At 35.3% G+C, this 23,450-nt stretch overlaps 3 protein-coding genes and 1 non-coding gene across 6 annotated transcripts; 2 read left to right on the forward strand and 2 right to left on the reverse strand.

The window, feature by feature from the left end:
- Nucleotides 1–1,159: 1,159 nt before the first annotated feature.
- Nucleotides 1,160–1,241, reverse strand: TRNAS-GCU. Its single transcript has one exon. It is a non-coding gene; the product is annotated as a tRNA-Ser (tRNA).
- A 1,936-nt stretch (nt 1,242–3,177) lies between these two features.
- On the forward strand, nt 3,178–10,028 carry LOC110723842 (ubiquitin carboxyl-terminal hydrolase 17-like). Of its 2 annotated transcripts, XM_021903238.1 has the most exons (11): nt 3,182–3,822; nt 5,550–6,339; nt 6,427–6,515; nt 6,961–7,046; nt 7,159–7,309; nt 7,393–7,507; nt 7,624–7,781; nt 7,888–7,972; nt 8,070–8,282; nt 8,475–8,536; nt 9,294–10,028. In XM_021903238.1, exons 1-11 carry the CDS (start codon nt 3,548–3,550, stop codon nt 9,658–9,660), a joined length of 2,391 nt encoding a protein of 796 aa, XP_021758930.1. In that variant the 5' UTR covers nt 3,182–3,547; the 3' UTR covers nt 9,661–10,028. The 2 variants fall into 2 exon arrangements, with proteins under 2 accessions (XP_021758938.1, XP_021758930.1); XM_021903246.1 differs by lacking the exon at nt 9,294–10,028 and having other exon boundaries at nt 3,178–3,822; nt 8,408–8,502.
- Nucleotides 10,029–13,740: 3,712 nt separating this feature from the next.
- On the forward strand, nt 13,741–14,367 carry LOC110688802 (PE-PGRS family protein PE_PGRS33-like). Its single transcript, XM_021865590.1, has one exon. It carries the CDS (start codon nt 13,741–13,743, stop codon nt 14,365–14,367), a length of 627 nt encoding a protein of 208 aa, XP_021721282.1.
- A 344-nt stretch (nt 14,368–14,711) lies between these two features.
- Nucleotides 14,712–22,217, reverse strand: LOC110723857 (S-adenosylmethionine carrier 1, chloroplastic/mitochondrial-like). Of its 2 annotated transcripts, XM_021903255.1 has the most exons (13): nt 22,051–22,216; nt 21,699–21,772; nt 20,805–20,912; nt 20,301–20,383; nt 20,053–20,129; nt 19,503–19,593; nt 18,634–18,687; nt 18,459–18,554; nt 18,121–18,210; nt 16,948–16,999; nt 16,018–16,079; nt 15,824–15,904; nt 14,712–15,083 (listed from the first exon to the last, which is right to left on the reverse strand). In XM_021903255.1, the coding sequence occupies exons 2-13, from the start codon at nt 21,751–21,753 to the stop codon at nt 14,952–14,954; spliced, it is 981 nt and encodes a 326-aa protein (XP_021758947.1). In that variant the 5' UTR covers nt 21,754–21,772; nt 22,051–22,216; the 3' UTR covers nt 14,712–14,951. The 2 variants fall into 2 exon arrangements, with proteins under 2 accessions (XP_021758947.1, XP_021758953.1); XM_021903261.1 differs by lacking the exon at nt 21,699–21,772 and having other exon boundaries at nt 22,051–22,217.
- Between the last annotated feature and the right edge of the window lie 1,233 nt (nt 22,218–23,450).

The raw sequence follows: 23,450 nt of genomic DNA on the forward strand, positions 1-23,450 counted from the left end.
CTCGAAAATAATCCGATCATACGGAGTAGTATAATATTGGCTTATAGTAATTCTAAACTTTCATTCGATTTGCACGAACATATTAAACCCATATGATGATCCTTGTGAAATTCTTAACCAAATATGACTCCAATCAGGGGCGGACCTTCGTTGAGGTGGGTCAGGGCCCGACACCCCTTAATTTTCAAGTTATTGGTCAAAAATAATATAATGTTTAATAATTACAATTAAAAAGTTATACCATAGTGGTTAACTATTGTTATTTTTTACCAAGAGATTGGAGGATCAAACCTTGGCCCCCTAAACTTTTTAGTCCAAGATCCGCCATAAACTCCAACCGATTAGACCTTACTGGTAGAGATGGCAATGGATCGGATTCGGATCGGGTGGAGCTTCACCCGCATCCATCCATTACTCTAATCGCTCCATCCACATCCATCCATCATCCGCTTCACCCATCATCCGCTTCACCCATCATCCATATCCATCCGTCCATCATCCGCGGATGAAACGGGTGGAGCGGATGACTAATGAATGAGTATTAAAGTTGAAAAAAACTCACATAACTTTAATTTTCGGTTATTTGTACAATAGTTTTATTAATTTTATTAATTAAAAAGGAAACAATAACAATATATTGTTTGAAAAATTAATTTGCAACAAAAAAAATACATATAATTTTCTTGCACATTTCAGATTTTATTATTAAAATTCTTAGATTAAAAAATTAATATATGTTAAACGGGTGGGTGGATGATTAGCGGGTGAAAAAAGTATCATCCATATCCGATCCATTATCCGCTTCATCCGTCACCCGCTTTTCATCCATTTAATTCGAGTTTTCATCCATTTATTTATTGCGGGTGAAGCGGGTTAGTGGATATCCACTTAATATTGACATCCTACTTACTGGTGTGTCGATTAGTGATATTTTGTCAGCTGTAATAATAAGCAGGTGATTGGATAAATAAAAGCAGGTCCCATTGAGCACCTGGCACGTGGAGGGAATTATTAGAAAGGAATATGGTTAGGTGGGGTAAGAGATTAGACAAGAAGGTTGGATATAGGGAGGGTGCTGACTGGCCTGCTTCCATGCATGTGTGTTCTACGCAACTTACGTCGACCACCGAAACTCAATCCAAAAAAAAAAAATTAATATCGTCGCCTGAGAGATTCGAACTCTCGCGGGGAAACCCCATGTACTTAGCAGGCACACGCCTTAACCACTCGGCCAAAGCGACTATTAATGATTCTTTTTTCAGATAAATATTATTTACACGCTATATTATTACAGTATTATATTTACCATATACTGTTATTCTTCTTTCCAAAGTTAATTTAAGTCTTAATACTTTATATATGTGACCATTGCTTTCACTATTTTATTTTTCTTAATAATTGTAATTGGCAGATGTAAAATGACCCATAAATGATTATCCAACCCAAATATTCGACCCCAAACCTGTTAAACACATTTTAGCTTGATCCAAACCAATTTGGTCTAAACTAAATACCCAATAAACCAAAAGTATAAACCCAAAAACAATCCAAATGAGCCTTATTTGTTTTTTAAGGCAAAAGCGAGATTCATTTATCAACTCAAAATCAAGCAAAGCCAAAGTCACGAGACTTTGGCAAAATTCATACAAATTCGTTCCATATCAATCGGAGTTTCCCACCTAGCAATACTATGAGCAACTATATTACCATATTTATTCACATGCCTAAGTATAAACGAAGTAAAATTTGTGCTTAGAAAATTGAAACGAATCTTATTCATAAATAAATGAAATGACCTGATTCGAAAAGCTCGGTTGTCATAACTAATTTCACTATAATTACTGTAGTGGTCAACAACTATATGAACCTCCATGCAACACCTTCAATTCTCATGTTAGTAATTAGTATTGCAATAGAAGTATATAAGTTTACCTATAAAGTAAAATAAACCACAAGTAAAATTTGGCTCATCCTACAAAGTTAGAGCTCAAATGTTAACAAGTGAGGGCAATTTTCTCTTTACCTCATCCTCTAATCTCACTTATTTGGAACATATAGCTACATAAGTAATAAAGTAATACTCGTAGTAGAGATTGCAAAAACCAATTATTATATAGTTCATAGTTGGACCAAAGATTCATTCATTCTGTCACTCATATTCTTGTAAGCTCCGAGCAAGAGGCGTAGGCCAACATTAGAGCCTTTGGAGTTTTTTAGTAGAATCTTATTTGGGCTGCTATAAAAATTAACTCCTAATATAAACCATCAAGTCTCCTTGTTAGGCCCAAAAGGTGTTTCTTAAATCTTAAGTATAAAAACGGCTCTTAAAACGTAGTTAAGCCTTATGTGCCTATATCATTATCTTAAATTAGGCTTTTATGTTATGACCTATTTATGTTTATCATTTTTTTTTTTGGACAAGTATTTATGTTTATCATTAGATGCTTATATCATACAAAGTATCTTAAATTTTCTAAATTATTTTATGGAATCCTTGTCTTTCTTTTAATATAGAAAACTAATTTCCATTATTAATTTCTATTTAGATATTTTTTTATTTTTTTATTTTTTATTTTTTTACAAGGAAAAGAGACTTTACAAATCAAAACTCTCTTAATTGTCTGAAAACATTTTGACCCAATTAGCACCTCGTGGGCATCAATCTTTTGGAGTGCGGGAAGCGGGAGTGAAGGAATATCATTACCAAATTTACTACTATATTAAGGGTCTGTTTTGTTCAGTTTAATTTTAATTATTTTAGTTCAGTTCCTGATTTTCTACTCTCATTAATAATTCAAGTTTAATTCTATTAAGTTTAGCAGTTTAGTTCAGTTTAGCTCCAATCAGTGTAGTTCCTAATTTTCTTTTCTCATAAATAATTCATTTCAGTCTCAATCAGTTTAGTACAACATCAATCAGTTCAGTTCAGCCTCAATTAGTTCAATTCAATTCAGTTGTATTCATTAAATCGGAACAGGTCCTAAGTACTACGAGTACTCAATGATCAATAGTCTGAATCGTTTATGTATATATATTCCGTGCGTTAACATCAATATATTTGCGTAATTAAAAATAAAAAAATACTAAATAAATAAGAAACCGCCAAAACACACATAATACGCCATATCGCCTAATGAGGTTGGTTGGTTTGGTAAAACATCGGTCATAAACACGCAATTTGACGACTAATTAATCCATCAAACTCACTACCATTTTCTCTCTCCTCAATATTCTTCCCAAACCAAAACAAAAACCACACTCATTATTAGCTCAATACAGTAATTATTCACCTAATTTAACTAATTTATTTTCTTCATCTTTCATTCCTCCATTTTTCCTAAAACTCCCCAATCTCTCTCATCAGATGCGTAAGCCTAAATCCCCAAATCACCTCTCAAATCCCTCGTTTTCGCCTGCATCTCACCGCCGCCGCCGTCGTCGCCGCCGCAATCGACGGTTCACTTCGCCGGATTTATGTGTGAGAGTCAGAATTTTGGATTTCTGATAAGGTTGTTGCTCCTCCTTGGTGTGGGGTGATTTCCGGTAAATGCTGCAGATTCCGGTGTTGTTATCGGTTGCGTTGTTGATTTTTACGGTGGTTTTGCGGTGGTCGTTGAAGAATGATGAGACGAAGAAGGAGGAGATTGAAGTTTTGGTTTCTCGTCAAGCTCCTGCAATGGCGGATTTCGATGTGTTTAAGGAGGAGAGAGAATTTAGTGGATTTAGTACTAAAATGATGATGAATTCGCCGCGGTATGAGTGTGCTGTTTGCTCTTCTTTTACCTCTACTAGGTGCTCCCGTTGCAAGACTGTTCGTTACTGGTAATTTTTTTGTTTTTTGCTTGATTTGATTGGTTTGAATATTTAAATCATTTATTAATTTCATTTTGAATAATCTGAGTATTGTGATATTAAATCTTTGCTGTAATTATATTATTGGACCAATTAGATGAGGATAATGTTTGATTTTTATATGGAATAATCTGAGAATTGTGATTCCTTATTTATTAAATCTCTGTTATAACTATATAATTGAATTAATTAGAGGATAATGTATAGTAAATTAGTAATGTCGAATTTGCTTCATGTAAATGTATAGAGATAACAATATTGAAGTAGGAATCATAAAAATGGTATGAGCTGGAGTTGTGATTTACTGATTTGCGAATCATCTTGGAATGATTGATAAACATATGCAAAATGAATAGAGTAGAAGATTTTCAATTATATTGTTTGATATTGGGAGAAAAGGCAAATGTGATCTATTTTTGATGTGGGCATGTGGCTGTTGGGTCATGTGAGCTGGTGCTTGAATTTTGTGAATGGAATTATTGAGTTTTGAGCTTGTGATCAGGCATGTATTTTTAAGGAATAAAATCATATTAAAAATGTAAAAAAAATCATATAAAGAATAATGAGATATAAGACAATTGGAATTTCAATTTGCCAATTGTGCCCGGTAAGGGCTGTAAAAGTTTTGGAGTCCGGCTCCTAAGAGTGTGTTTGGATAGAGAAGGGGAAGGAAAAGAAGGGGAGGGAGGGGAAGAGGTGGGGAGGGAAGACTGGAAGAGTGGTGAGTTTTCCTTCCAAATTTCTCTATTGTTGGAGGGATCAATTTCTTACAATATAATCCCTCCATTTCTCTCCGCTCCAATTTCCTTCCTTCCTCATTTGTTATTCAAATCAAAGATAGTCTATACCTCCATTTTCCTTCCCTTCTTTTCCCTCTATTTCTTTCAATCCAAACAAAGTGTGAAAATCTCTCACCAAATTCAACCTCATGAAGCCATGAAGATATACACACATTTTAGTCAAGTCAAATTTAATTTTTACTATTAGCTTAAAGTCTTGAACTATCTCAATATTCTACTAGTCAAGCCATAAACTGTACTGTCTTCAAGATCAATAATCAATTACCAAGTATCAAAAAATTTCACTTTAATCAAAATTTCCAATCTTGGTCAGTTAATGCTATTTCTGTATAAATTTTCCACCTTGTAATTTCTATAGTGGGGCTGGGTTTCCAAGGATAACCAATGAATACCTTGGAGAATTTGTATTTGATAGTGATGTGCAATTTCATGGGGGTGTAGGTGGGAACTAAAGCTTTTGCTGTATTACTCCAATGGAAGTCACACATATTTAGTTGGCTTGGCCTAAAGATTAGTTAAAAATATTTTGGAAAGAATGATTTATTAAGAATTTAAGGTAGTGTTTTGGACATTTAAGAGTTGTGTCAGGATGCGAAAGCCCTATTTGAGAGTTTATCAGCTGGTTCTCTGTGCTTTTATACTGGTTAAACAGAAATATTGTTTCAGCTGTGTGTCAAGGCTTGTGGATACTATCTGGCTTACATGATTCATTGATCTTACTTTTAGTTTAGCACAATTGGTTTTGAACTAATGCAATGTGGGTTATTTGCTTCTCAATGTTTCCCGCTTACCCTGTACATGGGTATTGCTTAGCATTTGGAAATTTGACTTGCTTAACTGTTCTGGTGGTTTGTGTTGGTCTTTCTTACTTTTGTTTTATTACTGGGGATACTATAGCTCTAGTAAGTGCCAAATAATTCACTGGAGACAAGGTCATAAGTATGACTGCCACCCTCAGAGCCCTGGAGCATTTGAGAGAGATAATTTAAATGAAAATGAAGAAATGATGGGGCAATGTGCGACAAATGATACCTGTTCTGCTGAAGATTTATCTAGGGTGGACGAGAAATTCACAAGTGGTCAGCTGAATCACGATGTTTTGGATTCTCCCATGCCCCGTCTATCTGCTGTGACAATTGAATCTTCAGACATTTACTCTGAAAGGAGGGAAATTGGGACACCTTTCTCAAACATTAGTGTACTTAATATGGACCAAAAAGAAGATAAGAATAAAACACTGGACATGAATATTTCAATGGGACTGGCATCCACTAGACTGATGAGTCCTGTGAAGAAATTGAACAGAGAGAAATCAAGGCAAAATGACAGAAGGAAATCTAGGTCTTCCAATCCAGGTCTGTCACCAAAATGTACTACAGATAATTCTTGTGATAAAGCTGTCTCAAGTAACATACACTCTTTCAAGTCCAAAGAAATTCCGTGTGTGGATAACGAGGTATTGAAGCATTCACAGACAATCAAGAATGACAAAGTCAAACCCTTGGCCAGTAAGAATTCTGGTAATAGTTTATTGCAATCAAGAAGCAGTAGTAGTTCAAGCCAGTTGCCACATAATGGTATTAAATCGTCTCTCCAGAAAGTTGTGCATCATTTAAAAGCCTCTCATCAGAAGAAGCCCCCTCTTTGTAACAGCTCGCTTGGAATTTCAAGAAACCCTGATAGCAAGGTCTCTTTCTAGGATCACTTCATTTCCTTCATTCTGATTTTTCTTGTCTTTTTACGCGTTGTAATGTGGTTTACTTTAATCCTGCAGACAGTGTTTCAATATGATGCATTTGTGAGTTTGTACGCCTCAAATGCAGTTGAGTTGAAACCATTTGGCCTTACGAATTGTGGAAACAGGTTTTTTCTTATAATCTCCCTTGCGTAGTTTGCACTCTGCACTTTGGAAAAAGTTTTGGTGTAAGAATGAAAGTAATATAATTCTTATCTACTAGCTACTATATGAAGAGAATGTCGGACTATGCCACCCCTTCTTTTCATATACACAACTCATCTTGGACAATAATATTACCCAAATGCTTCTAAGTGATCTGTCATTATTTCACAAGGGTAATACGCCTTTGATCTATGCAGCCCTGCCTCTGGCCCTCATGAATAAACCCTTGAGTTGCAACAAGCTACTTCTTCATAGATACTAATATACGATTACAGTTTAATGATCAATTTTGATCTATTCATCTAATTCGGAAACGGATATATCTAGCTCGCCCACTAACTACAGTTTGTTCTCTTTGCTCTGTCACTATTATCTGCTTATAGGATCTTGTGTCCAAATGTTTTGCAGCTGTTATGCAAATGCTGTGCTCCAATGCCTTGCTTACACTCGGCCTTTGACAATCTATCTCCTTCAAGGGACTCATTCAAAACAATGCAAGTACCTAATATTCTAATCTTTGAGCGTCTTGTGACTTGAAGTCTTGAACCCTTTTTAGTTGCCTGGGTTTTATGCTTTTCATTTTTTCTATTGCATTGCTCCTTTCAGGTTGGAAGGATGAATGGTGTTTTATTTGTGAATTTGAACATCTTATGCTGAAAGGAAGGGAAGGTTACAGTCCGTTATCACCTATCCGGATCCTCTCTAATATTAGTCATCTTGGTCATGGAAGAGAAGAAGATGCTCATGAATTTCTAAGGTGACATAATTTCTGAACTTTCAATTTCCTTGAGTTCTGCATAAGCGTAAATGGTCTTATTGTTCCTGTTGCTGATATGCCAGATATGCTGTTGATACTATGCAATCAGTTTGTGTTGAGCTGTCTGGATTTTCAGGTCCATTGGGAGAGGAAAGTACTCTTGTTGGCATGACATTTGGGGGCTATCTTTATTCTAAGGTTTGGGGCTTTTTGTTGATGGCAATAATTGATACTCTAAACTGTTTCATTTGTTGTACTCAACACACTTGGATGTTTGCTTGTACATCACTAATGAGCTTTGATATGATTTTCAGATAAAATGCATGAAGTGCCATAATGTGTCAGAGAAATATGAAAAGATGAAGGATCTCAGTGTAGAGATAGATGGGGATGTCAGAACTCTTCAACAAGCTCTCAAAAAATTTACAGCTTCTGAAATGTTACAAGGGAATAACAAGTACTACTGCAGCAGGTTCTTTCCTCTCTCTCCTGTCCCTTATTTTCAGCTTTTTATTTTTTATTTTTGGTTAATTTCTTCTGCTGATGCATGAATTGTTCATTATACTTTTATGCAATAGATGTAAATCTTATGAGAAAGCCAAGAAGAAGCTCACTGTCTCCCAAGCACCAAACATCCTTACAATTGTGTTGAAGCGATTTCAGGTTGTTATTTAATAGCCTCCCTTGTCTATTGTTCTTTCTCATAACCAAGAAGAATTATTACAGATTTGGATGCTTATATTTTAACTCTCTCTTCCAGGCTGGCAATTTCACAAAGTTGAAAAAAGCGGTTCAGTTTCCAGAATTTCTGAACATGTCTCCTTATATGAGTGATTCGACTGATAAATATTCTCAATATAGTCTATATGCTGTGGTAGTTCATCTGGATGTCTCGAGGGCTGATTTTTCTGGCCATTATGTGTGCTATGTGAAGAATTATTGTGAAGAATGGTTCAAGATTGACGACAGTGCGGTATGTCTCCTTTGCGGCTTTGCCAACTCCTTGGAAGATTTTAGGAACTTTAGTTGATAGTCTGCTATATTATATCAAATTTACGGGAGCCTATTTTTCATTAGCTAACCTTTCACTCTGTACAGACTACAGACTATAGTCTGTATCTTACGGTGCCTTACTGCCTATGGATTGATTAGTGGCCTGCTGCAGGTTAGTAGCGTGGATCTGAAGAGAGTCTTATCAGAGGAGGCATATATGCTACTCTATGCGAGGTATGGATTCTGTTAACAATTACTGTTCATTGTTCAAGTTAATAAAAGTTAAAATACAATTTTGAAAAGCCTGATGCAATTACTGCTAGATTTTAGCTCTAGTGCAAGGTATATGGGCTACTTGATTTTTGTCTCAATTGCATGTGCTTATGGTATGATAATATAGAGTTAAGTAGTTAACCATTCTGGGTAGCTCATTCAATTCATGGAGAAGTTGAGTGATCTATATATGCTCAGTTTGGTAACGAATCAGTGTCAAACGACTATAGATGAGTTCTTTGAAGTGGGTACAATATTGTAGTACTGCTCCAAATTACAAGCATTACAGAATGAGGCATGAGGTATGCTAGGAACTCCTTTTTCTTTTTGGGCGCATGTGGTTGGGGAGAGATGATGGTACTTTGGGTGCCAAGATGTTACTGAACTGAAGACATGTATTATATTTTGGCTTCTTTCTGCATCCTTCCATGTTAATATGAAGTATGATTTTACTGAAGAGCTTATATATGTAAGAGGAAAAGGACAAACCTCAACGAAATATATCTAGATATTGGTCATTTATAACTAGGATTTACCTGTTACATGCTTATGGTTCCCTACTTCTCTCTTGGAATACCTCTAATTGGTTGTATATGAAAGTATGGTGTTTATTTAATGGAAGTTCAAGCGTCTACAGTTTTTGTAGTGAACTGTTTTTGGGAGAAAATATCTCAATGCTTTTTGGATCACTATTGATTATAAAACTTTTTTACTGCAGGGATACTCCAAGATCCCTAGCATCAAGGAGGGAATTTTTTGATGGCATGATTTTTGAATCTGGTTACGGTGAAAAAGACGTATTGTCCAAGGTCGGGCATAAAAGATCTGATGTTAGTGTTGATCCTTGGGTGATGCAGCATCAGTCAAGTAGAAACGGTTATGCAAAAGACCCTTCTTCATATGTAGAGGAGTGGGTTACTCACTCTGTTGAAAGCATTCCGAGGGTAGACTCATCAAGTGAGGTATCTTCCTTGTTCAGCTGTTCGGAAGAAGGCACATGTAGTACACCAAGCACCAAAGATTCTGCTAGTGCGGATGAATACTCTGATTATTTGTTTGGGAGAGGCAGTGTTTTTGGTCGTTAAGCTTAAATGGTTCTTGGAGAGACCTTACTCTGGAATTTAGGTCCATCATTTTTGAGTTTTAAATGCTGGGGAACAGATAGTAATCACAGGAAAGAAGGACGATGAAGTATTAGAGAAGTTCTGCTATAGCCTATAGGTATATACTTTGTATATGTTAGATTGTTAGGTATCTCCCGTACATTTCAATGGGAGTGTACATTAACAATAACTTAATCCAGTTTTTAGCTACATATCTTTTGTGAGTTCCACACTTGGTGCTTTGCTAGTTATGAGCACAGCAAAATTAAGCTCAAATGTTTTATTCAGGTTTGAGCTTTTGTGACACAGTTAAGTTAATGGTAAATGTGAATTTTGTCAATTTCACTGTATAGTAGTATAACCTTAACTTTTGTTCTAGCTCCTTTAATTTACAGCTTAGTTATCGACACCTTGTAGTACTATGTGCCATATTATAAGTCATTATGTATACTATGTACAATTTGTAGAGGGTAGAGTAGAGGGTTTGTCAGAGTATGGTGGTAGAGACGCCGGAAAACATGGCGGTGATGCCTTCTTGTTGGATGATACGGACACCGACGTCAATGGGACCGACACGAGGGGGTGGGGGGTTGGGTGGGGAGGGTGATTGTGTGGGGCGAGAAAGACGGTGGAAGGCGAGAGCGGGAGAGAGGGTGGTGGGTGCCAGACTGGGTTCGCCTTGGAGTTGGATTCAGACTTTGATAAAGTCAAGAAGGTGGGTTGAGCATCCAGCGATAATGGATGGGATTCCACCCTCTATTAATCCTTTCACTCCCATGTTTTTGTCGTAGTTGTTTGGTTGACACAAAAACGAATTAGGTTGGTTTATTATGAAAGTATCGGCTAAAACTAGAGAAACTAATTGAGGATTATTATTAATAGGACCAATTGGAATTGGAAATCATCTCACTGGAGACAAGGAGATGAGGATGGAGGCTGAAAGTTATAGAAGAGCAATGAAGAATGTGAGACCTGTGAGACATGAATTTAGGATTTCTGTTTGAAAACACTTGTAAAAAATGATAGTACATAATATACATATTTTTAGATGAAATATACAAATTATTTTATTTGGGCTTCTTAATATGCCCAAAATGGGTTGAATTTTTTAGGCAAAGCCCGACCCGATGTTAAAAATTGTTTTATATCAAACTCCACAAATGGTTACACTATATGGATGGTATTTAACACATACATCACATTTGAAAGTAATCATATATTTAGAGGACAAAACCAACAAAGTGTTGTCTAATTTGGTATGTTGATTACTTATCTCAGATCATAGATGTTTGAGACTAATTAGGAATGAGACCATTTTATTTTTACAAAGACTAACATCTATGATCATCGACATTCTCTTCAATCATGCCCTAATCATAGATGTACGTAACGGATTGAGACCATTACTCCTACATTAGATCACCTCCATCATCGACATTCTCTTCAATCATGCCAGGAAAACGAGCACCACTCTTTAATGAACCTAAATTTAACAAAAGTGCAATGTCGAATAAAACACAATATATTTACACTTGATCTGTCACTTTTAATAACAATCACGGGGCTAATAAAAAACCGAATAAAGCATGAAGAATACTTTGTAAAAGTTTAGGCGAAAATATAAAAGTAGATAGTAGTACTTGAGCCTTGCACATTGATTACTTCATTTCCTTCATTCCAATTTTTCTAGGATCAAAACCACAAAATAACGCAAGTATCTCGTTTTGTGTAATAAAAATGTATCGATTTGTGGGAAACTGTAAATATGAGACACTTACGTTATTTTTTTGTTAATTCTGAGCTTAATTCGGTTCCCTAAGGACTAAAATGACCCCCTAAAACAAGGGGTGAAAGTAATTCGGATTAAAACCGAACCGAACCGAAAACCAAACCGAATTAGTAATTTGGTTTGGATTTTTTTTAATTCGGATTGGATCAGATTAGAAAAATTAAAAAATATGGATTACGGATTGGATTCGGTTTGGGGTTTAAAAAAAACCGAAAACCGAATTACAAACCGAATTTTGATCCAATACTTTAAGCCCATTTTCTTTTTCAAAGTATCCAACCACTTTCCCCTTTCATATATAAACTTAAAAAAAAGAACCTAATTTTCAATTCTCCTTTCTCAATATCTTACTCTCTCACAAAGAATGTAGTAAACAAGAAATGATTGTAGGAATTTTCAGGGTAAAGTTCGAGTTTCGGATTTGAATGTTGCAAAAGAAGGGAACAAATTTCGGTTTGGATTGGATTCTGATTTGAAAAACCGAATTAATTCGGTTTGGATTGGATTCGGATTGAGATTTCCAAAACCGAATTAATTCGGATTGGATTCGGTTTTGGATATAATCCAAACCGTAAACCGAACTTTCACCTCTACCTAAAACCTTAACCGAAAATTTTTCAACATGTAAACCGATAAAAAAATTGAATCGGGCTGTAATTTACAATTTATACGAACTTTTGGGCTGCAATTTGCAAAAAAAAATTTAAATGGCTGCAATTTGCAAAATACGAACTTTAAATGACTGCAATTTGCAAATTTTCCAATTATGAAGTGAGATAGTGCTTGTTTTTCTGTAGGGCCTTTTATCTGCTGAACATCGTATACAAATGTGTCAACTAGCCTGCAAAAGTTCAGACTTTATTATGGTAGATGCGTGGGAGGTAATATGCTGCTAGCTATTTTTGTAATGCTTAAATATCCGGTCTTTGAGCATTTTCTTTCCATGCATCCTCTGATGGAGATGTGTGATGTTGAGATATCCTTTTATATGTTTGAATAGTTAGGACATAAAAGTACAATATGTCCATTAAGTCAATAGAGATAGAACAAATGAGCTAACTTGTAATATTGGCCTTCTCTGTAACATTGCAATTTTTAGCACTAGAAACCCCATGGGACTCCTGTAATTCTCTTGACAAACATTGGCAAATAATATTGAGGTTTTATTTTTGTTAACATGAAAGTGTCATTGCCCTAGACAGTTAGACCCCAATAATTTTCCTATGGCTGTAGAAGATATAATGGGGGATATGAGGGAGAAGGATGACCTCTCAACTGCAACGGGCAATTAGCTTTCTAATTGTCTTGTTAGATGAGCTTTTTGCATTCATGAGCTGTGATTTTTTATTCCTTTTTTTAAATCTTTTTTCTGCAGAATAATATTAAGATTGTGGATGAACCCATCTCAAACAAAATTAGTTCAACTCGAATAAGGTGAGATAGTCACTGTCTCACTGACTCATGGAAGAAATTTATAACTAAGGGCTTCAATATCTATGTTTGTTGTGCTTTCAGGGACTGCATCGCAAGAGGGTTGTCAGTGAAGTACCTAACAGCTGATGAAGTAATAGATTATACACGAAAACATAACCTTTATCAACATCAATCGGATATTTGACATCAGCTCTGCAATTGTAAACAACGAACCTGAAAGGAGGAAATGGAGGGGGCATGTGCAAAAGGAGTCCCTCCCTATTCAACATGTTACATGTAGCCAGACTTCGATTATAAACAACAAAGCGCTAATATTATACCATCATATTTTTAGGTCACATTCCATGACATGAGTTGATGGTTTTCTGTTACTACCAAGTTAATTGTAGAATGCTCTCTCTGGCCTCTTACATGGTTTGTTTTCTCATGGTAGTATTAAACAAAAGTCTTGCATTATTGGTGATGCAGGGAAAAACAGGTGAGAGAACATAATTGAGAGGGGTTTTCCAAATTTACATGGTAGCATATGTATGTATATAGATGCTTCGACCAAAACTTATATTTGAGATAACTTTTGCCTTAGTTCTTTGAAAATAATTTGCGCTCATCAAACTTGTGGTTGTGTCGAGGTTCCCCAACCCTTTATTATTCAAACACAGAGCACAACACAATGCATTTAATATTTAACAAAAAAAATAATTACTCGTAGGAAAGATAGATATATAGCAGCATTAAAATGTGGTAAATAAAAAATAAATATTCCCCAAAACAAAGAGGAATTACAATAAGCTATAATTTCAAGTATTAACCTTTGTCTCCTAAGACCAGAAGACTAAGATATGATGTCCACCCAAGTGAGGAGTAAATGGTGGAAAATGCTTTATAGAGAAGTGATCAATGCTTTTCATTACTGGGATGGAGATGGTGCCATGGTTGGGATTGTAGGTATGGTAGTTGGCATAGCCGGTAAAGGAGGTAACACCATTTTAGGTGCAGAAGGCATGGATGGCAATGGTGGCAAGGTAGCAGGCAATGGGGACACATTTGTTGGCTTTGGTAGAGTTGGTGCAGCGGGCATTGTTGGGAGAGGATTGGCAGCTGGAAGTGGTGGTAATGTAGTAGACTGTGGTAGAGTTGGTGTAGTTGGCATTGCTGGGAGAGGACTAGTAGCTGAGAGTGGTGGCAATGCTGTCGGTTGTGGAAGAGTTTGCGCTGCAGGCATTGCTGGGAGAGGGCTGGCAGCAGCTGAAAGTGGTGGCAATGCTGCAGGCTGTGGGAGGTTAGCAGCAGTTGGGACTGCAGGCAAGGGGTTAAATGGCATCGGTGGAATGCTTGGATTTGGCAATGGTGGCAATCCTGTTTGGGGCAAAGTTGGGATAGTAGGCATTGGAGGAATGCTCGGCTTTGGCAATGGTTGGATTGGTGGAAGTGTTTGTAATAGATGCCGAGCTGCAAAGCTCATCTGAAACAGAGCAAAGAGTAGAGAAAAAAGGAAGAACTGCTTGGCCATAGTGAAAAATAGGATAGAACGAAATCGCTATGAAAAGTTGTACTGGTAAGTGGTAATTGATGCTTATGGTGTAGTGAGATAGTAATTAGCTATGATGGGTATTTATAGGATAGTATAGTTTGGATTGCTGATGAAAGTTGAAAGAGAAACAACTAATTTTAGTTATGGGTTTTGGTTGGTCACCTTCCCTTATAATTGGAGACATTGTAAATATATTATATTATGGATGTTTAGAAACGAAATGTGTTGCATTTGGCTTAGTTGATTGCTAAAACGTATAGTTAGGTTAACAGGCTGATATGAATTGTCAACCTTTGAAAATTTATAACTGCTAAAAGTATGTATCATAATGTCAATGAGTAATTGAACTAACGTATAATTAGCAACTATTATTGAAAAAGAGAAGATTTTCTAGTTTAGGCCTCAACAAACAACTCTGATCATTATGCATTTCACTACAGTACTATTTTTTGACAAAGATCTACAAAGCAATGATGAAAAATACAGATCACAATCCACCTCCAAGGCAAACAGAAGACATCAATCCTGCTTTTTCACTGGATTTTCAATTCGTTTGGTTCGTGATTCTGCTAGAAACCGCTTTGTGCTTTCAAGTACACCAAAGAATATAGAACCGCCAATACCAATCCACAAAACTCTCGGCCCAACCCCCTGCACAAAATTGTATCATATTATCCATAGATGTATAAGAAGCACAAGATTAAAATGATCACATTGCAATACGATAAGGGTTGAATGTAATAGTTACACTTCAGCTAAAGCTTTCCAATTAAATTTTGGGGTCAAACTACAATCCAACTCATTATTTTTATTACGAAGCAGTAATATTACTTCCAACTAGCCTTTTTGGCCTGTCTGAACTACGGGCTATATACCGAAAAGAAAATTCATGTCAGAAGTGAATTTTGCAGATTAATAACTGACATTAGAGCCCATGTCATAAAAACTCTTGGTGACATGCTTTAGCCTGAGCAAACTAGCAGAAAGTTATTACCAGCACTACTAAAAATAAGTTCCACAATTCCTTCTCAAAAACCAACTCCCAAGTGGTTAAGATGCTTGCCAAAGAAAACAAGTTTAAGGGAATAAGATCTTGGTCTAACAGTTCCAACTTTTTAATTTGCACTTCCTAGTTCCTACACGGCCACACGTTGAGGAAGATGGAGCAGAAATGGTGACTTGACATATTTAAGAATAAATATTTAAGTAACTCAATTAAATCTTCAAAAAAAAAAAAAAAACTGCATCTTTTAAATAGTGTTATTTGTAGTCTTGTATCTATTTGGAATTTCAAACAGATATGCGGTCACACTGCCACATCATTATATAGTATAAACTAAAAAGTATAAAACCATCTTTGACCCACAAAATAGCATTTACAACACTATTACCTTTAGAAGGGCAGGGGCTCCCTCTTCCCTAACAATAGTCTTGACACAATCGACTATGCCATTGTACTGATTTGCAGATCCCTGTGGAGCAAAATTATAATGCCAACAGTTACTATGAGAGACCATGCAACAAGCAAAGAAAATGAAACAAAAATTGAAGAGCCATACAAATCAGAATAAGAACAATACGATACCTGGGTCATTAGCCTAGTCTTAATAACATCAAGAGGGGTAGTAATAGCACCAGTTAAAGCACCTGAAAATTTTGATAAAGACTGATATAAAACCCATAACAATACATGCCAATGATAGCTTTTAATATGCCAATTTCAAATCATGCTCATGCAAGAAGACTTCTAACTGTTATTACAAAAGGCCAAGGTAAGCACCAAATTGTCTGAAATAAAATCAGATTGTCTTCAGTTGCATCTGTACAGAAATTACACCTCAAATTCTCTTAAAGTTTCATAAGTTTACAGAATATCACATAGATGTTCCTCCGAATACTGGAACTCACAAGAAAAGGAAATTTATAACTGTTAACATAATACAGTAATAGAGGATATGTTATATGTTATGCATGAATTTAATGGCAAGATTCGCAAGTCTTATTCCTATAAGCAAGTTTGCCCCTGTCGTAATTTTCTTCCATAAAGAATCATACGAAATTAGAATGTTATGTTCAGGCATTCAACTAGACAATGTTGGATGAACAAGTATCATGGAAATTAGCATAGTCAAGCTTTAGCCAGCATCTGTAATAGCCAACTCAGGCCACGCAATTGATGTTCCAAGCATTATCCTATTACAAGGTTTCTCATCGGTTTATTTAAAAATCAACAAGTGTGGTATAAATATCTCAGGCTTTATAAAAGAGAAAAATAATCATAATTAGCTCTTCTTCAGTTTCTAATCATTCATCTCAGTTAGCAAGCTCAAAGATGCAAACAGCACAAAAAGCATCTACAGAGACCTGCAATCTCCACATTACCACACAAACAGCAGGAACCATACTGCCTATTCTAATTACTAGAAAAGCCACGTTAACAAACGTATGATAAAAATAGGATTATGCATGCGCCTATATGTTACTCAATGAGCAAGCAAATTGTATTTGTTATTACCAGCAAAAGCACCAATAACAGCATTCTCAGGATCATTCAGTTCTCTTTTGGCCTGAAATATATGGAGGTTCAAGATAAGCATATATTAGTATGAATTTACACATGAAGAAAAGCATACAAAGTACTAGGATATAATGTCTCCTTTCTCCTTTTCATCAACTAAGGGACATGGGCATATAACAAAGACTCATGCGTGTATCATTGCTAAAGTAGTTGGGACAGGAAAATTATGAAGTAATGATAGGAAAAATGAGTTCTTCAGTACATATATGCACCCTACAGATAATTCCTTAAAGGTAGTATCCAGTGCACAAGGCTCTCGCTAGGGTAGGTCCAGATGTATGCAACCTTATCCTTATTTTCATAAAGAGGCTGTTTGTTTCCAGGGATCAAAATATTGACCTTTCAGATAGCAAGTAGACACTTGACCACTGCACCAAGGCACGATCTTCCCCGTAGATGATTACTTACAACATGAAAAGGCTTATATATATTACTGTAAGTTCTTTAGGTTCATTACAGCAATAAGACATAGTACTCTGAGTTTTATACTCCACATATAACACGTGGCTAAACTAATTGGATCTTAGCATAAACAAAATTATTTGAGGAAACTGAAAAGTAAGTACACATTAAACAATTAACCCGACCTGCAAGAAACGACAACTTATTAAAGGCCCAGCAATTCAGTTCTGTAATTGTGGCCAATCTATCTGCTTTAAATCTCAACTAGCTTTTGCGCCTGGGCGATGCATCGAGTCATCACATTAATGTCATGATTCAGATCTTTATTTATGTTTAATTTTGATATGATAACATGTAATATGACAATAGCTTAGTGGCTAACACTTTACATTTTGAATTTGAGCTTGATGGTTCAAATATTGTAAAATCCATGCTTTTTAAACATAAGAAATAAAACACTCGATTAAATGAGGAGAAATGCCACATGACACATAAAGTTGTTTAGGAACGCTTTTTAGTATATAGTAGCTACTTGGGGATTGTAAATGGCTTGGTTCCTGTTTGTGTTTTGTAAAGAACCATTGTTTCTGCTTCATAATCATCTGTGGGTGCAACTTAATTTGCACACTTGCAGCCTTTACAATAGATTACAGCAACTTCATAGAGATGGCCCAACATAAACAATTGAGCAAGAGCAAGAAGACTCACTGCCAGTTTGTAACCAATTCGAAGCTGTTCATAGAGGCAGAACTGTAAAGCATCGAAGGGCAAATCTCGAAGCAGAAATGATCGGTATCCCTGCAATGTGCACCCAAAAAAAGAAGTATTTCAAAGATGCTCGCCAGATTCCAAAGTATAATAATGAATTTGTAACAAACTTTACAAATACAAGAAAGATAAACACTGGTAAGAACTGCTGAATTGGATAACTAAAAACATTAAGTACCGCATATAACCTTCAATGCATTTGCAAAGAGGGTAAAATCATTAAGTGCCGCATATGGACTTCGATGGATTTACAAAGAGGGTAAGTAAACATTAAGTACCGCATATAGACCTTTAAATCCTTCCTTAGCAACAATTAGACGCACAGCATCAGGAGCTGAAGCAAATTGACCTGTTTGCATCCTCTGCTTAACAACCTGCAACAGAGTAGCATTTAATATAGCACAGAACAATATTTCAGAACATTATACTTCTACAAAAAATGAAGATAATTACTTCAGTGGGAACACGAATTAGAGAAGCGGCAACTCCACCAACAGCACCTGCAGTCTGCACAGAATTGACAAAACATAAAGACATAGATAAAGAGATGAGGGAGAAAACATAAGCTAAACATAGAACACTAATTAGGCAAGGAAATCTGCAATGAAGTGTTGAATGACCAGCTGAATATACAGCACAGACATGTTCATTCTCCCTTGGTGAAAAATAAATAGCAAATTTACAAAAAATGAAAACATGGCATTGGTGAAGAAAAAACTTCTGAACTTAACCATTACAGGAAACATATAAGACTATGGAGTCAAGGTCATACCCTGCCCAAAGAACACGGTGGTAAACCTCATGAAACTTTTGGATGAAAAGAAACCAAGAAGCTTTCTTTCACTAAAAGCAGTACCACAGTCAAATTAAAATTCAATAATGCCACAAGCCAGAGCTAATGATGTAGCTTCTCACAACATAATAAGCTAAAGATGCCCCACCTTCTCCTGCACACATAACATGTGTACTGAACAAACACAACTAGATTTTAAATTAAGCTGTAGGCCCTTAACTCTTAACACTATATAGTAAAAAAAAATTCCACCTGCCATATCTCTCACAACCTAGATACATAGAGAACTATGGAAAGATTAATACCCCCATTCACTTTATCTTTAATCACTAGATGGTAATAAACTTTTCCGCTTTATCTAAATACACAGAGTTCTATGGAATAGTTGTAACTTGGATTTAAGTTGAGTAGCACTATATCACAGTTGAGTTCTACTTCAATAGTACCAAAACAAAATAATTACAGGCAAACTACAAATAATGACATCTTGAGAAGTACAAAAGAGTAAAACAAAAGGTATGATTCCTACCAAATGTGCAACTGCGCTTAGATTTTCAGGTAACAACCTCAACAACTTTTGCTTTGTTGGTTCATAAACACCCAGAAATGCGGCAGAAGCTCTGCAATGACAAAGGACTATAAATCACTTATAATTATAAAAGATTTAGGAGCATAATACATATAATATACAAACCATGACCACAGTGTGCTGAATCATGACAGTGTATTACCCCAGAACCATAATTTTCTATCTTCATAAAAGAGATTAAGAAATCAAGAAGGTGGAACCATAATCACAGACATAAGTAGGATTACATCATTAAGACAGTAGACATAGATAAATCATGAAACTGCTTTCCGAGGTTGAGTGTGCATGCAATATGGGTTAGAAAACCAATGGTTATCACTTCAGAAGTAATAGTATGGTGTGTCATTGCAAGAAATATCTTTTATTGTATATGTTTGTAAAAAGGATAGAATTTCATCTCAACTGCTATAGATATAAAAATAAACAAATAAGTGAAGCAGAAGTCATTCATTGTTACTGTTAACTTAATCAGGCATAAAAAGATTCGTACGGAAGGACTCCCGCAAGATTTCCAGCTAATCCAGAATAAAGGCCCTTCAAGACAATTTGCCCTCCACCACGTGCTACCTATTATAAAATCGAAGTCTTTGCTTCAGATTAAGTTTTACTGGTATTGACCAAAAAAAAATAATGAAAAAAGAAACAAAATAGCATATGCAGACATGCTTATTGCGATGAACATGCTACAACCTAAGATTAACACAAAAGGCAAAAAAAATAAAATTATATTCGACCTGCCTGCAATCGAGTCTTTATTGTATCAATTGGGTATAAAGCAGTCTCCACAACGACACCAGCAGTACCTCCTGCAATAATGCCATCTACCAAAACAGGCAAATCAGAGCAGAAGTAATTTAACTTTAGACAGTTCAACTTACTCAAAAGCAAATTGTCAACAAGCAAAGGCATAAGATATGAACACCTAAACTAGTATCTGAAACACTCAGCATTTAGGGGGGTGGGGGAAGAGGGAAGCATGTCCAAGTAGATGCAAAGTTGATATAAGAACTATCTTGATACTATTTCAGAGATAACACTAAAAAATCAGTTCGAAAAGTTCACAGTCATGGCTACTTAAAGTTCTTCTCTCCCATGAGATTTGGTACAGGAAGATGTGACCAACAACCTCCAGTGCATTCGGTGATACAAACATGTGATTCAGGCTCCTTAAAGTTTCTGACAAGAACACAAGTTTTCACTTTTGTCAATCAAAGAAGAATATGTCAGAATCTTAGAAAATACCTATCAATGTCTGAATGAAATCAAAGGGCTTTTCTTCTCCGATGCTAACAGAAGCAAAAGACATCCTACTGCCTGTTGATAAATTTTGCACTTTTGGCACTGCCATATCTGCAAAATGCTTACATCACTTTAGAAGCGTTCACAAATGTGGTAGATCAATCAGATCAACAAGTTATAGAGATGTCAAAAACAAGAAGGCAAAAGATCTTTAGCTTTCAGTCGCAACATTAGGCGGTTAGCCCTCATTTTAATGACTGCGAAAATTAAGCTTTAAGCTCAATTTCATCAATGCATTTGCTACACCTGCATCAACTATCTGCTCTCCATGGTAGTACAGTTATACAACATATTTGACATACAATCAGACAACACTTGATATTACAGTCCTTCGCATATACTAGGAAACTTCAAAGAGTCTAATGTGCCTGCACACAAGGTACTATGATCATTGTAATTGGAGGTGGTGCACGATCAATACAAGACATCAAATTTTCATTAAACCCGGTAAAGGCGGTACACATTACGCACAAGCTAAAGGATTGTGTAACAAAACCTACACTCCTGAAGCAAATTGATACAAACACGAAAACAAATTCCTTCATCCATTATGAAATTATGTAACAAAACTATCCTCCCTTTTTATTTTACTTAAACCCGGCAACAAAATCACACTACCTCGATTTCTTCTCACAAAAATCCAATAAAAATTTTGCCACAATAATCTCGCTTCAAAATATATATTGAAAATGGGTAGTTAGATTGGTGGGTCATATTCAATTTTATTAAAATCAAACCTTTAACAATCATGATTATATTTTTTTACTAACTAAATTAGCTTAAGAAAATTACAACATTATATCATATTGCAAATTTAAACCCCTGAAAAAATAATACCTGATTGTTCCATTGAAGAGTTCTTGTTACCAATGGCTAAGGTCAAAGGACCCATCCCCAGTTGCAAAAACCTCCTTTATTACCCAAATAATATAGCAAAATATTCAGCAATTAAACAGCGAAAAAAGAGTGATTAAAATCTTTAAGAAATAAAATTTTGAGGAGAATTAATACATAGAGATGCAATTAAAATGTGATAAATTAAAATTACATGCATTTAAAGGGAAAAAAAATTGCATAATTCCAATATTGTAAATGGTGAAAATTATACTAGTATATGAAGCAAAGGAACACAGTTATTAAGTCAAAGAAATAAACTTTCAGTCAAAGGAGAGAGAAAAATAGGGAGTACCAATGGAAGAAGTAGGAGTGTTGGGATTGAAACAGAGAGTTGCAGCGGTTTTGCAGGATTTTCAGGCAAAATGGAGAAGATAAAGAGAGGAGAGAGAATTTGAATGTGGGCTTTTTGAGCTTTGAGCTTCTTAATTTGATGTGAAAATTTGGGCCATCAAGAAAGTAACAAGGGAGGGCCAACTCAAGTTTTATTTCGTTAGCTTTTGTGACGGACCTAGCAAAACGGACACGACTTAAGATAATCTAGGATAGACTGATACGAATTGAATTCAACGTTACATCGTCACATGGAAGTTGTTTATAGTCGAACTAAATGATCAATTGGCATCTCTACCTCTCACAAAGTGTAACTAGATTACAAGGGTGGGTGTGTTTGTGTGGTTAATTTATCAAGTTGGGAAGTTTGTCTACATGTATTACCAGTGGCGTATTCAGGAATTCCGAATTGTGGGTTCGGAATCTTAAAAAACAAACGATGCTCATATATTAATTAAATATTCAATATATAAGTTCAAATTTTTTTATTACAAATGGATGGATTAAACAGTTATAAAATAATAAATAAAAAAAAACCTACAAAAGCATTATTCGAGTTTTATACTTTGAAAGCGTGCTAAAACATTACTACTTCTATAAATGATAAATCTATAATTATATTGCAAAAAATCAATATTACACGAAAATTCGAAAAACAAAAATCCCAAGTCCCCAATAAACACAAATTTGGTAATGAAATTTTTTTCTAATTATCAATTAAAAGACCAAGTAAAAATTTTAAATTCTAAGTTTCTAAATTCAATTTGTACGTCAACAATATATCAAAACTAATTAAACAAATCAATAATTAATCTAATTATCACTAATTTACAAACAAATAATGATTTAAGAATTAAGAGGAGTAGAGGAATAAGAGGACCGTTGAAACTAATACGTACTAAAGGATAAAAGCAATAATAATATTAGATAAGTATGAAGCAAGTAAAATAAAGAACTCATAATATTTCTTCATGCTTACTTCACCAAATACAAGAGCCATATATGTAGGCTAACAAACAACAAATAATAAGCTAAGAAACTGAAAGTATAATGCCATGTTTAACCCATAAACCCACTAAATAAACTCATTAACTTCTAAATTCATTTAACTCTCTAACTTAACAAAATGACCAACATACTACTCCTAAAATTATTGACCCAACTATGGACTAACTCATGAAGAACAACTGAAGAAATCGAAAGGGGGAAAAAAAACAAAAAAATGAGGGTGGTTGGTCTTGAACCCATGATCAAGAGGAGCCTCACTACTCTATTAGTCACTCCCTTACCAATGTGTCAAAGTTACATACTTGTTTATTTACTTCACAAAAAAAAAAATTAACCTTATTTTTTAAAAAAAAA

The sequence above is a fragment of the Chenopodium quinoa genome, unplaced genomic scaffold (genome assembly GCF_001683475.1).
Source record: "Chenopodium quinoa cultivar QQ74 unplaced genomic scaffold, ASM168347v1, whole genome shotgun sequence".
Classification (NCBI taxonomy): domain Eukaryota; kingdom Viridiplantae; phylum Streptophyta; class Magnoliopsida; order Caryophyllales; family Amaranthaceae; genus Chenopodium; species Chenopodium quinoa.